Here is a 15,575-nt window from a genome sequence, read left to right on the forward strand (position 1 = left end):
TACTTTTCAACTATGGGTACATGTATGTGAGAGTGTAGGCACATGCAGATTAGTGCCAAGATACACATTAGATGCACAGAATCAAGGAGAGAGTGGCAGTTCCCCACCAGAGTGTGGAGTTATAGGTAATGCTGGTGCCAAGGACCAAACTCAAGTCCTCTACAAGAGCAGCATCCACTCTTAACCACTGAGTGAGCCATATCTCCATTTCAACAACTGCTCTCCTCGTCTTTTATTTGTTAGTGGTACTAGAGACTAAACCTGAGGCTTCACACTTGCCAAGTAAGCACTCTGCCACTGAGCGATACACCACATGCCAAGTCAGTTATTTATTTATTTCTCTTTTTGAAACTGAGTCCCCCCCCAAATTGCCCAGGCTGCCCTTGAACTTGCTATGCTCCTACTTCAGCCTCCAGGTTGGCTGGGATTGCAGACCCTCACGCACCATGAGGCTCAGCACACATTCACCTTTTAAACGGTAGAACATAGATGGCGTTTGGAAAAGAAAGGTCTTCAAACTTTTCAGTAATTATAGCTGATATTAGTACAATCAGACTGAGAGGGCTAATCATGTGTTACAGAATAAAACAAGCGAGTAATTGTGGGCTATTCATCTGTTACTTCCTTCTATGTGCACAAACACTAGAATTCTTGATGTGGAAGAAGGAACCTGTTAAGTAGAAAAGAATATCAAATTTCTAGATTCAAATTCTATCTGGAAATATCAGTGTCCCCTACCTTAAGGCCCTTCTTAGCATAGTACCCTTCCACATCATTTCCAGGCTCTATCTCTGAAAACTGACCTCTACCTCCACCACCACACAATGGCTATCCAGTAGAAATGGGCACCCCTGGTGCCCAGGATGGTGCTTCTGTACCAGTGTTGAACAAGACACCAGGTCTTCCTAGAGAAATGGGTGGCTCCAGGGTTGAGACAAAAACATGCACAAAGTCTAAAGAAATAAAAGGAAGGAGAACAAGAGAGAACAGGCAACAGGGGTAGGGAAAAAGAGAAATTCCCCCACCCAGCAGACAAATCAGCTCCTAGACTCTATGCTTATAAAATGGGCTTAGACTGGATCCCCAACATTAAGGGGAAGGGGAAAAAGGAAAGGGAAAGGGGACATCACGCAACCCTGCACGACAGGCACAGACCCAGAACGGGGAGGGGTGGCTCTCCAGAGGCTAAAGCAGGAGGATCACACATTCAAAGCCAGCCTGGGTGGCATACATGGTGAGGCATCAATCAATCAATAACATGTTTTTAAAAGGTAATTGATGGCAGTATCTAATCAAACCTGCAGAAGAGAGCTTTGACCTAGAGACTTTGAAGACGTGAGTCCAACTAGGAAAGTGTCTATACAAAGTACATACACACACATCAAGCCTCCCTGGCCAGCTGCCATCAGGCAGTCCCAAAAATGTCTGATCCCCCCCTCCTAACCACTACCCCCATACCTGCAGGGAGATAAGGGCTGGTTTCTTATCCACTGAGTATATCCAGTATCTCATTCAATTATGCATCCCGTTGTAAATTCATAAAAAGGGCACTCTGGACTAATAAATCAGGTTTGACAACCTAAATAACTCAGATCTGCCCATAAATGCCCCTATTCTGTGTGCTCACACACCAGCAGCTATCTCGGCACATTCTGCAGTCACCCTGGAACCTTTTAAAAATTATAATGTGGGCCCCACCCCCAAGCTAAGCAGGAAATAAGAAGCCATGGGTGTAAGGGGACCATATTTTGTAAGGTCTCTGGATGAACATAAGGTTCAGTTAGACTGCAAACACTGTCATACAAAATTCTGTTTCTAGGGCAACAAGGTTAAGGGCAAGACTTATGAACTGTGGGCCACAAATGCCACAATTTAAGGTCAAGACCTTTCCCCTGGGGCAGCCCCTGGGGGTGGCAAACACACATTGGGCTCTTTTTGCTTGACCTTGTCAGTATTCAAGATCCTATCTCCAACTTTTTTTTCTTTACTTTTACTTTCTGTGGAATTTGACCGTATATAGATCTGCTGCTTTTCAAAATTCCCCTTTTGACTCTAATAGGATAAAACTGGAGACTACCACACACACACACACACACACACACACACACACACACACACACACACCACACACACACACACACACACACACACACACACACACACCATGCACCACAAAGCAGTAAAAGGTATAAATATTTGAGAATTGAAGCTATGTAGAGAAGCCATTCTGCCTGCATGTACTTCCATCTGAACCACGAGTTGACCAAGAGCCAGAGGAAGAAATACCACATCTTCCTCCGCTACATCTTGATCACTACAGGCACTTTACACAGCCCCAGAACCCATGCTGTGAGCACTGTGCAGCCTTGCTGGGCTCTGGCTGTTTGCTCTAATTGATCTGTCAACCAGTATGTGAGCTTGAAGTTACCGGGATGTCACTTGGCCAGGGTCAGGGCGCATGATCTGCAGAGAACTCAGGAAGAATAAGGAGAGCCCCTGAGAGGTAGGGTTGGGAGGGGCCCCCAGTGCCTCACTCTGAGACCTGGATGCTGCCTCTACTCCATTATTTACAGATAAGGGGTACAAAGAGGTGGAAGAGACTTATTCAAGGCTGCCTATTCAACAAGAAGTGGGATGGCTCTGCAGCCCATTCAGATGGCTTCCATTCCCCAACTCTAGACCTCGGCCCCAACTCCCAGCTAAGAGTTCTTATTAGGAAGGAAAATGTAAACCAGGATGGGGACTCAGAACACTACAGTGTTCCCAGCTGCCACATCCAAAGCAGGAGACTTCTCCGGTGAGTCAGTGGCCTCAAGTGTGTGCTTCAGGCATATTTTTAATGAAAAGCAATTTCCAGCTACGGTTGGAGAGGGGAAATAAGGAGTCAGGAAGAGGCATCACGGTCACAAGATGCCTGATACCCCGAGAGCTTTAAGGATATAAGTATCACTCTGAAAAGGCAAGATCCTCACCAGACCTCAGCCACCACTGTGTGTCTTTGCAGCTGCTACATGCCGGTGCTCTGGGAAGCATTAAAGTGGAGCCATTTCTGTGGGCCTGTGCTACACAAGAACATAAGGGGAGTATAAATCAAATGCTGAAATAGCAATAGATAGAGGAGCGAGAGACACCGGTATTTGACGGGCTAAGTAAACCTCACCATGGAGTCAGGATTGTCTTCATCTTAGGTCTCCAACAACAAAGCTAGCTTCAAATCACAAACTAACTCACCTCTGCAGGGAAAGTGGGAGTCTCGCCATAAGGAGCCTCGCCACCCTGCCAAGGGAAAGCCTGGAGGCAGAAGTCAAACATGGCCTCTTCCCCAGAAACCATTTCTATAAAGTGAACTCAACCCACATTAGATGACAACTGGGTCAGAATTATTACACTGCAAACGAGCCATGTAGGGCAGCTGTAGAGATGGCTCAGTGGTTAAGAACAGGAACTCAGCTGAGCGTAGTAGTGCACGCCTTTGATCCCATCACTCTTGAGGCAGAGGCAGGCAGATCTCTGAGTTCAAGGCCAACCTGGTCTACAGAATGAATTCCAGGACAGCCAGGGCTACAGAGAAAAACCCTGTCTCAAAAAACAACAACAAAAGAACACTGACCCCTTCTAGAGGACCCAGGTTCTCCTCCCAGCACCTCCATGGCAGCTCACAACTAGGGAACCAATGCTCTAGTTCTTGATCCCACAAGTACCAGGCATACACAGATGTACATAAAATTATAAGAGCCATGCTGACGATCCCACTCCTGACAAGGGTACCCAAGAAAACACGCTGAGAAGGGAATTCAGAGACATTCAGTGATGCCTGTTTCATTCAGTCTTTGGCCCATTTACCAGCAAGCACTGTTCTATGCCGTGGGAATGCACCATCCAGGGTGGGGTAGGACACAGAAGCAAAACAACTACTGTCATAAAAAGCCTTGAGGGCCAGCAAGACAGTATAGCAGGCAATCACCGATGACCGAGCTCAACCCCGGATCCCATGTAAACATGGAAAGGGGGAAAAAAAAGACACCTCCACAATGCTGTCCTCCTCACTCAAGGAACCAAACACCTCCCAACATAAATATGGAAAGATGAAACAGATGCTAATCTCAAGGTCCCAGCGCAAGGAAGGTCACAGTGAAATGTCTCAACCATTATGAAAATGCTTGAAACAAATGAAAAATACAAAGTGGCAGCAAACACAAACAGACAAACAAATAAAAGACAAATGTCACAATGCCCCAGGCTAACCTCATACTATGAATTAAAATCTCTAGGATCGCTCAGCTATGTTAGTCAGCTTTCTGTTAATGTTACAAAATACCCAAGACAATCAACTGTGTAACAAACACTTTTTCTTGACTCTCTGTTTCAGAGGTTTTGGTTGGAGATGGATAATAAGGAAACATTTGGTCCATATTGTAGAAAGGGATCTACACACATGTGCTGTTATTAACTTAACACATACATAGTGACAGTAACTTCTCTGTTCCGACTCTCCAGTTAAGGGGGAACCTGGAGGCGTACAGGATCAACACCCACAGGCACTAACTAGACTAGTGACCCCAAAGCACCTGAGCCCAAATACGCAGAAAATGGGGAAAAGGTACCAAGGACAGCAAAAGGGACAAAGACATCACAAGTCTTAAAACTGTGGCTGACCCCTTGATGGGGAGTAGCTTTGGAATGACCGCCTTGGTCCAGCTCCCTGCAAAGCCAGCCAGCTTTGGAGGGAGGGATGTGAAGGTTGGGAGTGATGGTTTGTATATGCTGTGCCCAGGAAGTAGCACTATCAGAAGGTGTGGCCCTGTTGGGGTAGGTGTGTCACTGTGGGTGTGGGCTTTAAGACTCTCAACCTAGATGCCTGGAAGTCAGTATTCTACTAACAGCTTTCAGATGAAGAGGTAGAACTCTCAGCTCCTCCTGAACTATGCCTGCCATGCTCCTCCCTGATGATAATGGACTGAACCTCTGAATCTGTAAGCCAGTCCCAGTTAAATGCTGTCCTTTATAAGACTTGCCTTGGTCATAGTGTCTCTACACAGCAGTAAAACCCTAAGACACCAGGTCTCCCAGGGAGTTAACTTGCCACCTTACAGACAAAAGCACAACTTAGGATGTGTTCCTGATTCTGCTGCCTGCTGGCCTTTCCAGGACAGGTATCCAAAGGTCTTCATTCCAGTCACAGCTCCAGTCCATAGTCCACCGGTCTGAACCACCAGTGCTCAGGGTCTGCACTGACTGGCACAGTAACAGCACATGGGAACATGTGGCCCAGGAAGGCTTCTCACCCCATCCAGGCAGGAAGCAGAGAGAGAGAGAGAGAAAGGGAGTAAGGAGCTGGGGTTTCCGAATCATCTTCAAGGACGCCTTCCCAGTAGTCTTTCTTCTAGTAGATCCCACTGCCTCTCTATGGTACCTTTAACACATGGTCCTTTTGAGGATCCGAAGCCCAAATCATAGCACGAGCCATCCATAGCTTTTCTCTTATTTTATTTCACTGCCCAGATAGTCCAGTTAGCAGTACGTCTGAGAAACAACCTTCTAATTGCCATGCCTCAAACACTCAATCAGAAGAGCTTAGAAACTGTAAACAGTCTCCCATGCTACTTCAGCAAACCTGGGCTTAGAGGCTTTATTCTTTACTTTCTAACTTCAGATTGTTCTGAGATAGGCCAACGGTTGAGAACAGTTGCTTTATTGATCACAAGCTAACAGAAATCAGTATGTTCTCAAGTCACTGTTCCTTGATGGGAAGTGCTCTCTTCTCAGCCACCTCCTTCCACCCAATGAACCTCTACAGTGAGATTCTGTCTCCTTCAACACTCAAGTCTGTCCTTTGAACTGGTCATCTCCCACACCCAAGGTGGAGGCTTCCAGAATAAGTGCAGAGAGGGGCCAGGGAGACAACTTAGCAGGTCAAAGTGACTGCAGCACTAGTGCAGACATGAAGTTGATTCCCAGAACTGACATACAAACCCAGACTCGGTGGCACACTTTTATAATCCCAGCCCTCCTACGGAGAGTTAAGGGGTGGAGACAAGGAGAATCAGCTGGAAGCTCATGGGCCAGCTAACCAGGGGGTATGCTCAAGCAGCAGAAACAACAAGACTGACCTTGCCTCAGCCGGGTGGAAGGCAAGAACCAACTCCCCACAGTTGTTATCTGATGCACAGACACGGCCTATGCCTGTATGTGCCAAGTGCAAGTGAACGCGCACACCCATATGTAATTAATTTTAACAGTAAGACTGTGTAGGCATAGCCATTGCCCTCGGTTCTCAGATGACACCCAAACCTTACCACAGAAAACCAACCGGGTTCCATGCAGGAAGGAGTATATGAGGACTTAGCTTTCTGTGGGCACAGAACGCGCTAGACGCGCCTTCTTAAACAACTTTAAAGCCAGCTGCTCTGATGTTTGAAAGTAAACACGGTGCCGAGCAGAAAAACCGAAAAGGGAAATGTAAGCATCGCAAGGTATTAATTAATCCCATGCTGCAAGATTCCTTCTGCTTAGATTAGCTCTGCTTAAAGAAATATTTACCCACGAAACTCAAAGGCAAGTGAAGACAGACAGCACGCCATACTTAAGATGCTGTGATTTTTAATCATAACAGGGATTAAAAGGCTGGAACAAATGTGATGAGGGCTTATACCAGAACCTAGTTAACCCTTCCCCGCCCCCTTCCAAGAAAGCTGACAGCTATTTTAAGCCCACACAGCAGTCTCGCTGTCTGATTTGCAACTTGAGGAGTCAGAGTAATTCCACAGCTAGATCTCTTTTTTTTTTTTTCCTTTTTTAAAGCAGGCATGTATCATAAAGATAATACATTACCAAACCTCACAGTTAGAAAGACAAGTGTGTGCGGCCCTTGTGTGGATTAAACCACGCAAAGACCGATCAAGTGAAACAAACTGTACATTGTAGAATTATTTCATGAAAACAGCAGCCCACTCTGTACCCCTGAGCTAAGCATTTGTGTGGACAGTTCCCTTCTCCCTCCCAGCCGCCTTATGGGGCAAACGAATGTGAAACATCCCTTCCAATAGAGATACATGAAGGAATTCATACAAGGTCACATAGCATGCAAGGGACAGAGCTAGGGTTCAAAGCCAACCACAGCTCCAGCTCCTAAATCTAAGCTAGGCACTCTTGCCAACCAAATTTATATGACATAAAATAGCAAAGTAAGCCAAGCATGGTGGTACATGCCTTTAATTCCAGCACTTGCGAGGCAGAGGCAGGTAGTCCACTGAGTTCGAGGCCGGCCTGCTCTAGGACAGCCAGAGCCACACAAAGAACCAATGTCTTGGAAAAAAAAAAGAAGAAAGAAAGAAAGAAAGAAAGAAAGAAAGAAAGAAAGAAAGAAAGAAAGAAAGAAAGAAAGAAAAGGAAAGGAAAGGTAAGAAAGAAAAAGAAAAGGCAAAGTAAAAAAATAGACAGTGAATGGAGGTGGGTGATGCAATCATTAAAGAAAACATAAAGAACAATTAGTAAATGATAATTACCTATTCCTGAAATTAAACATCTGTTTTAATTCAAACTCTAATTCCCCACTGCATTTATTCAGGAAAAAAAAAAAAAAACAAAACAAAACCCTCTTACTGAGAAATGGCTCCATGAAAACTGTAGTGAGACACCATGACAGAGGACCTCAAGTTAGTGGGGACCAAAAACTGAAGAACTAAAGCAGAGGAGCAGTCAGGAAGAGCCTGGCCCCAATGTGGCATCTCCCACTGAGGGTGGCCAGGGAGGAGAACCCTGGCAGTTCTCACAGGAAACGGCTAAGAAATTACATGTATTCATTCATTCATTCATTCATTCACATCTTATGCACGCAAGACACTACAGTCACGTCTTCGGAGGACACAGGGACCGAAGGAATGCAGACACAAAGACCCTCTGGAGACTGAAATGGGGCCAAGACACACAGCCTTCACTGTAGGCATGGGTCCTAACTTATAAAAGGGGGTGGGGGGAGTGTGCAGAGAAGCACATATTCACTGCTTCCTCTTTGTCTCTGGATGGAAGTGTGACCAGTTCTCCCAAGCCCCTGCCACTGTGACTGACTTCCCCACCACAGGGGTTGTCACCCCAACTGTGAGCCAGAACAACACCTTTATCCTTTGAGTTGCGTTTGTCAAAGTATTCCATCAAAGCAACAGGAAAAGAAACTAAGACAAGGTCAGAGTCAAAAGACCGGGTGTATTATATGTTTAAATTTATCAAATGTCCAGGATAGGAAAATCTAGAAACAGAACATAGAATACTGATGGCTTGGGGTTGGAGACAGGGGTCCCTCTGAGATGGTGGAAATGTTTTAAAATGGACTGCAGCAATGGATGTTTGTGAATATACTAAAAAAGAAAATCACTGAGCCTGGACCAACCAATGTCCATGTTAAAAGGTCAGGAACAGCAGCACACATCTGGATTCTAGCCCTCGGGAACAGGCACACACAGATCCCTGGAGCTCACTGGCCAGCAAGTCTCTTTAAATCATCGAACTCAAAATTCAGCAGAACATCCTGTCCCAAGCAGTAAGGAGGGCTGGAGAGATGGCTCCCCAGGTGAGAGCACCTACTGCTCTTACAGAGGAGGCAAGTTCAGTTCCCAGCACCTATACCAGATGCCCCACAACTGTCTGTAATTCTAGCTGCAGGAGGTCATCTTTCTCTGGCCTCTGCAGCAGGCATCTGCTGCACATACCCATACCCATCAAGTCCTAGCCTCCATATGCACACAAATACATACACTGCACCAATAAAGAGAAGAGAAGAGAAGAGAAGAGAAGAGAAGAGAAGAGAAGAGAAGAGAAGAGAAGAGAAGAGAAGAGAAGAGAAGAGAAGAGAAGAGAAAGAATGAAGTTACCCGCCCCCCCCCAAAAAGGAAAAAGAAATGTATCAGAAATCAAGTTTTCAGTGTAGGGCAAGAAAAAGGCAGCATGCTTCTTGGACATAAGGATAAGGATAGCTAACAGGTCCCCAAGAAGCTACAGGCAGCACCCAGGTGACAAGTGTGAAGAGGACATGGGTAATTATAGCCAGCCACAGCACTGAATGTTCCTGTGCTTTGAAGCCCCATTATGAGTAAGCAACACTAAACATTAAGCTGAGTCTAATTAGAGTCCTATATATAGGTGATGGGCCATCATCACACGTGGCTTGCATGATTTTGACCACTAAAAAAGGTCTAAGATATTTAGGGCAAAGGAACCATGACCAAATGCTATTAAATCATAAAATTTACAACTAAGGTAGAAATAGATTTCTCCATCAGGATACTTTGGCCCATCTACTTTTATGAGGATGACAAAGTTCTTTGCATCTGCAGGATCTCTCACCCCCACGTGCAATTTTGCAACTTGATGTTGGCACTCCCTCATTAAGAAGTGGGGCTTGGGAAACTCGGGAGAGAGAACTTAGACAGTAAAGTGTCTGCCACATCAGCATAAAGACCTCAGTTTGGAACCCAGGACCCATATAAAAAAGACAGGAAGGGTGATACATGCTTGCAATTCCAGTGATACATGCTTGCAATCCCAGTGGTGAGGAGGTGGAGTCAGAAGGATTGCTGAGGCTTGGCCATGAGTCAGCCTGGCCAAGTCACCCTGGCTGACTACAAAATACGAGATGGTGGGCTAGAGCGGTGGCTCAGCTGTTAAGAGCACAAGTTCCCTGGCAGACATCTCAGATTCAGTTCCCAGCACCCACATAACGGCTGTCTATAACTCTAGAGGATTCAATGCCCTCTTCTGGCCTCTGCTGACACTACATATATATGGTTTACAGACACATACAAGCTCACACACACACACACACACACTACTCTAGGTTGACCCATGGTCTCCACATATGCACTCACATTCACATATTCAAACACATCAAGAGAAGTGGAGTATATTTCTTTACTCCTATAGTCAGTTATGACCAACAGAAGACAGCGGAAGAGAGCCTGTAAAACTCACAGAGCCAAGCCTTAATAGTGCCCTACCAAACAAAAGACCCACCATGCTATTCACCGTGTGTACAGCTGGGCTAAGCCCTACCTGAATTCCCAGGCCATGGGTCACTAGCAAGATACACAGCTGTTGTTCCTAGCCTGAGTCTTATGGTTGTTTATTAGACAGCAGCAGATAACTGTATCCAGAGACTAGCGGTAGTTCTGTTATTATCTGGTTATGTACCTTGGGTCAAGACTTCCCCTCTGGTCCTCTGTTTCCATCCAAAAAGTGTGTCTACACTAGAGAGCTAAGATGCCATTCGGTTTTGACAATCTGAGCCATAGTCCAGAGAGTGTCTGCTAGGCATACAGAGGGAACAACTATTTCAGGAGTAGGTAAGGCAGCCACAGGGGGTCATATGCCCTGAAGGGTACTGATCAAAGGAGACAGATGCTAGAACAATGTAGGGCCCATAAGTGTTCAATACATTATGGTTTGGAAATGCAATATGTAGAGAAAATCTCTTGTGTAGTGTATGGAAGCTTCATCTGTCAATAAAAAGTTGTTGGCCTATTAGCTTAGGGAGGAACTAGGAGATGGGAGGTCCATTGGAGAGTGAGGATTCTGGGACTGCGTCATGCAGGGAGGAGATTCGCCATAATGATGATATAGACAGTCTTATGAACCTGAGGCAAGGTAACTAGCCACATGGCAGAAATTAGAATAGAATAAATGGGTTAAGTCACAAGCCAGTCAGGGAACCAGCCCAAGCTTATGGCTTTGGATATTTTATTCACAAATAATTCAACCTCAGAGTGGTTATTTCAGGAACTTTGGCTCAGGTGGAAAAGCCTGTGGTTACAGCAACATTCCCCACAGGCTCGCATATCGAACTCTTCAACCCCAGCTCGTGGTGCTATTTTAGGGGGTAGCAGAAACTTCACAAAGTGGGTGCTAGGCTCGAGAAAGGAACTAACGAGGATATGCCTTTGAAAGCTGTACCTGGTCCCCAGTCTGCTCGCCACCAGCTACCTCTACTTCCGTTATGCCATGAGGTGGGTGACTTCTGCCACATGCTACCACCATCCCGATGGGTGGGAAAGATCACTCCACTGTGTGGAGCATTGCTTCCTCGGGCAAATAAACACCTGGGCGCTGCCCTCCCGCTGGCTGCATGTCAAGTATGTGAGAGGTCCTGCAAGGCTAGGGTTCCCCTCTGCCATCAGAACCAGCAACTAGGACCATGGACTGAACCATCTGAAACCATGAGCTAAAATGAACCTTTCCTTCTTTAAGTTGTATGGATTGGGTATTCCATCATCACAGTGGCCAAAGCCCAACTGATGTCAAATAGTCTCCATGATCTGATGCTTGCAAGCTCTGTGAGAAACAGACAACACTCGGTGTAACAATCGGTACTGAAGTCTTCAGAGTCAGCACTTTAGAGTGCAGCAATCAGCGGCATGCAACGGAGACATTTAAAAAATTACCAAACATATAAGCATTTGAAGGATGGACGAGACCAAAGGCTAGCTTTAATCGACTCGGCTGTGAGAACCATGGCAGGCAACAGCCTCCCTGAGCCTTATAGCCTAGTTCATATAAACAGACATATGGAGACATGCATGGTTTAAAAAAAAAAAAAGTAGAAAGACTTACGTGAGGCTTTGCAGGTGAAAGCATATAGTTTGGGCTTCATTGTGATACGCATTTGGGGTGGGGTGCGTGCAGGAAGCTAGGGTCTCAGGTACCCAGATCCCCCTCCCTCCACTTCCTGGGTACTGGGATTGCAGGCATGCACCACCACACCGAGACCAGTGGTGTTAAGGATGTGACCCGGAGCTTCACGCGTGGTAGGCAAGCACTCTACCAACCGATACCGGAAGGTATGTGTATTTAAGAACACAGAAGTTCAGCCAGGGACATGCCTTCCCAGGTAATCCTAAATCTTTGTGTTTCTGTGTGGAACTCTGAAAAATTAGAGGCATACATCCAGAGAATCTCTCCATCCAGTGTTGCTTCTGAAAAGCTGCCAACCCTTGGGAAAGGAAGCCTTGGGCTCCTTCTCCAAGGTGCCTAGCAAGGGAACCAGACATTTGCATTTTCCAGTCGGTGCTTTTCCAAAACAAGGAGCAAGTGACTTGTGCTTTAACCCTGAAATGCCCATGATGGTGCATGCCTCGGGACAGACACTGCTCAATAGAGGTGGAAGCTAGCTACGGAGGCACTAACTGGCATGCCCAGGGTCGGGAGTGAGGGCACACAAAGAGATGATCTTTTGTTTCTGCCTCTGAGCAGGTCTTGGCTGACATGGTATGTGAAGAATATGCCAGAGTCCAGCATCAACTACCAAGAGCCAGAATTCAGAACCCAGTCCATAATGTCAGCCTGGCCTAGAGAAGCTCCACCTACCCTTGTCTCTTATTCTCTACTTCACGTTACTACCCATGCCTGCACCCCCTGTGTTTCAGATCTGCATTGGGAACACAACTTAGACCAGCCACGGCTCCTCTTCTTACTGACCATCACTGTCTGTGAATCAAGAGAGTTACTATAGAAACTACACCACACAGCCCCCAGACATTTGCTTAGAAAAGAAACTACACGTTTAGTACTAGAGGGGGAAAAAAGAGTGGGATCTAGGAAGTTGGAGCCAAGCCTCAAGCTCAGTATTTCTTAAGGACTGCAAACAGCTTTGTTAGGCCACCTCAATACTCACTAAAGCTACACACGTCCCATAAATATATCAACTGCTTACCAAATCCATAGGCCCAGACATACAGCAGCCCAATTGGGCATAGAGGAATTGGACTATTTTGTCTAAAACTATTATTTGGTTGGCTGGGTGGTTGGTTTTCTCAGCTAGGACAATGTATCCAAGGCAAGCTACCAACTCATGGTAGTCCCCCTGCCTCAGCATTCCAACTGCAGATTATACTAAGAATTGGACTTTTCTTGCAATTTGTATGTGCACACATTAGATTTTTGATACCTATCTGGAGCCAAATGCAGAGGCCCATGAGAAAAGAATAAAAAATAAAGAAATAAAAATTAAAAAACTTTAAATCTTCCTAGTCTTTCCCCCCTAGTTCTCTAAAAAGAAAAGGCTCTGATGAGGCTGGAGAGATGGCTCAGTGAGTGGCTGAGAACACACACGCTGCTCTTACAGGGGATCTGAGTTCAGTTCCCAGAACCTACATCGAACAGCACAGAAGCTCAGAAGTATCTGTTACTCCAGCTCCAGGGGACTCCAGGGGACTCCAGGGGACCTTCATTCACATGCACATAGCCACACACACACAGACACACAATTTAAAATAATAAAAAAATAGATTTTTAATAGAACACTGTGATTAACCAAGCAAGACAATGCCAATTTCTTAGTGTATGCATAACCAAGAAAATTAAATCTTAACCATAATAAAAAAACGTTATACTTTTAAGAAACTGCTTACCAAATCCATAGGCCCAGACATACAGGAGCCCAAACACCCCATATCTTAGGCCAACCAGATCTATTCCGAGATAGAGACATGAGATAGGATCTTGGCTGACAGATCCCCTCTAGTCCCAACTATACTCAGCAATCCAGCTCTGCATTCCAAGGGAGAGTTTGACATCAATAGGGTGAAGAGGTAACTCTAGTTCTAGAAGATATGACTGAGAAAAGTTGGGGTTTGGGGGGTTATGAGTCACCAATTCATCCATCTGCATGAGAAAAGGGGAAGAAGTGTAAAGATAAATGACCTCTGGGCATCTGACACTCCAATGATGTTTTGCAAACTAAAGGAAATTGACACCTGATGGCAGTCCTTGCACAATAAGCTAACCTGCGGGTCACTGCAGAAAAGAGAACGGAGCAAGTCTGCCTTTTGTCAAAAGTCTTGTTCTCAAAACCCAATCTATACAGAGCTCGCTGAAATTCCACTCAGTAACAAGCACACTGTGCATGCTGAGTATCCCTGCGAGTTTCTTTCCTTAAGTTATAGGTAGGACAGGGCATCAGTCATGAGCAGAAGCCTTTTCCACTGAAAAGCACCATTCCGGGAAACTCCACTGCAGTCTTAGAAGCCAGAACTCCTTACACAGAGAGGTGCCTCATGGTCAGGTCACCGGGTTGCCTGTCTTATACACAACCACTGGTCCAGCACGAAGGTTTCCACTCCACCCCTCCCCCAAGCGTAGCTTTGGCCTTGGCCCTGCAAATTCCAGTCGTCTGGGCTAAATTCTTCATCAGCAACTGCTGAGATTTAACAGTGCACCACAAAACTAGAAAACAGGTTTCACCCCACTACTACACCAATGACTGGCACATGCTAAAGTGTCCAAAAGCAGACATTTGGGAAGTAACTTTAACACCTACACTCAACTACTTGGAATGAGTGTGTGTGTGTGTGTGTGTGTGTGTGTGTGTGTGTGTGTGTGTGTAATATACACATATATATAACTTTTTTTAAAACCGGTCAGGAAACAAGCATTCTCCTTTTAAAACACCTCAGAAAGCACCTCTCTCATGGGAGGCCAGCAGGTAAATAACACCAGCGCTTCCTTAAAGCTTTCTAAAGAGCCAGACGTGCAGGCTGCGCTGCTCAGCCTTCTCCGGGAAGTAACTCAATCCAGCCTTGGCGAGCGAGGATGGGGTGTCTGCAGGTAGGAGACGGGGAAGAGGCAGTACACCTCAAACTTTGCAGGTGCTCATTTTTAGCTGGTCTGGGCAAGAGCTGAGAAAGGCCTAGCCCACCTGCTCTGAGTTCAGGACCGCTGGCACCCCATTCCCCCAGACCTGCCCTCTCAGGGCACTGCCCTCCGTGGCCCCTCACCTTGGCCTCAAAAGAGATGCCGTGCTGGAAGGCGTCCTCGTTGTGCAAAGGGATCCGTAGATCGTGCCCATCGTCCACAAGGTTGTACTTGGTTTTGCTGGGCATGGTGACCCGCGGCGGACCCGCTGCTCCAAGGGGGCGGTGGTGGCGGCGACGAGAAAGAGCTGGCGAGACCCTGTGCAGAGAACAGTGGGGCCGGGCGAGGCGGCGGCGAGGACCCGGGTCGTGAGGTAGGCAGCCTGGGTGCCAGGAGGTGGCAGGGGTGAACCGGGAGCCGAGCCTCCGGAGGGCCGAGCGGTAGGGGCGGCGCGGATGCGGCTGGCGCGAGCAGCTCGGTGGCCGCGCTCTGACTACGGGGAGGCGGCCAGGCGGCCGGGCAGGCGGGAGCGAGCGGCGCGGAGCCCCGGACCGGGACGCCGAGCGAAGGGCGCACGGCCCGAAGCGGGACTAGTGCGGGAGTCCGATCCCGAGCTCGGCGCGCACGGCCGGGGACGAGGAAGAAAGGCAGCGGCGGCGGTGGTGGCGGTGGCGGCGGAGCAGGGTGCCTGTCACGGAGACGCCGGATCGGCTGCCAGCCCGCGGCTCCTCCTGCGGGGCGGGCCCGGACCGACTCCTCCCGCGCGCCAGAGCCCCGCCCGCCGCCGCCGGGTCCGCCCCGCGCCCCGAGCCCCGCGCGCGCCCAGCAGGTGAAAGTCCCCGCAGCGCTGAGCCGGGACCCGGGAACTTCGCCCTGGCCAGACCGCAGGAGCGCGGCGACCCAGGCGCAGTCCGCTTAACTAGTAGCGGCGAAACGGCATCGCCTTGCATGTGTGTGTT

At 47.4% G+C, this 15,575-nt stretch overlaps 1 protein-coding gene across 4 annotated transcripts in view; it reads right to left on the bottom strand.

Moving 5' to 3' along the window:
* Nucleotides 1-15,292, bottom strand: part of CUNH1orf226 (chromosome unknown C1orf226 homolog) — a 295,496-nt gene extending 280,204 nt beyond the window's left edge. For 2 of the 4 annotated variants that reach the window (XR_015048409.1, XM_021163356.3), the window contains exon 1: nt 14,760-15,288. Coding sequence is in view for 3 of the 4 variants with exons in the window: in XM_021163356.3 (XP_021019015.2) it covers nt 14,760-14,864 (105 nt within the window). In the remaining variant the exon portion in view is untranslated. Of the gene's footprint in view, nt 1-14,759 lie in introns of all 4 variants that reach the window. The other 2 variants (XM_085842790.1, XM_021163360.3) reach the window with 2 other exon arrangements.
* Nucleotides 15,293-15,575: the final 283 nt, after the last annotated feature.

The sequence above is a fragment of the Mus caroli genome, unplaced genomic scaffold (assembly GCF_978045245.1).
Source record: "Mus caroli unplaced genomic scaffold, Mus_caroli_1 scaffold_1, whole genome shotgun sequence".
NCBI classification, from domain to species: domain Eukaryota; kingdom Metazoa; phylum Chordata; class Mammalia; order Rodentia; family Muridae; genus Mus; species Mus caroli.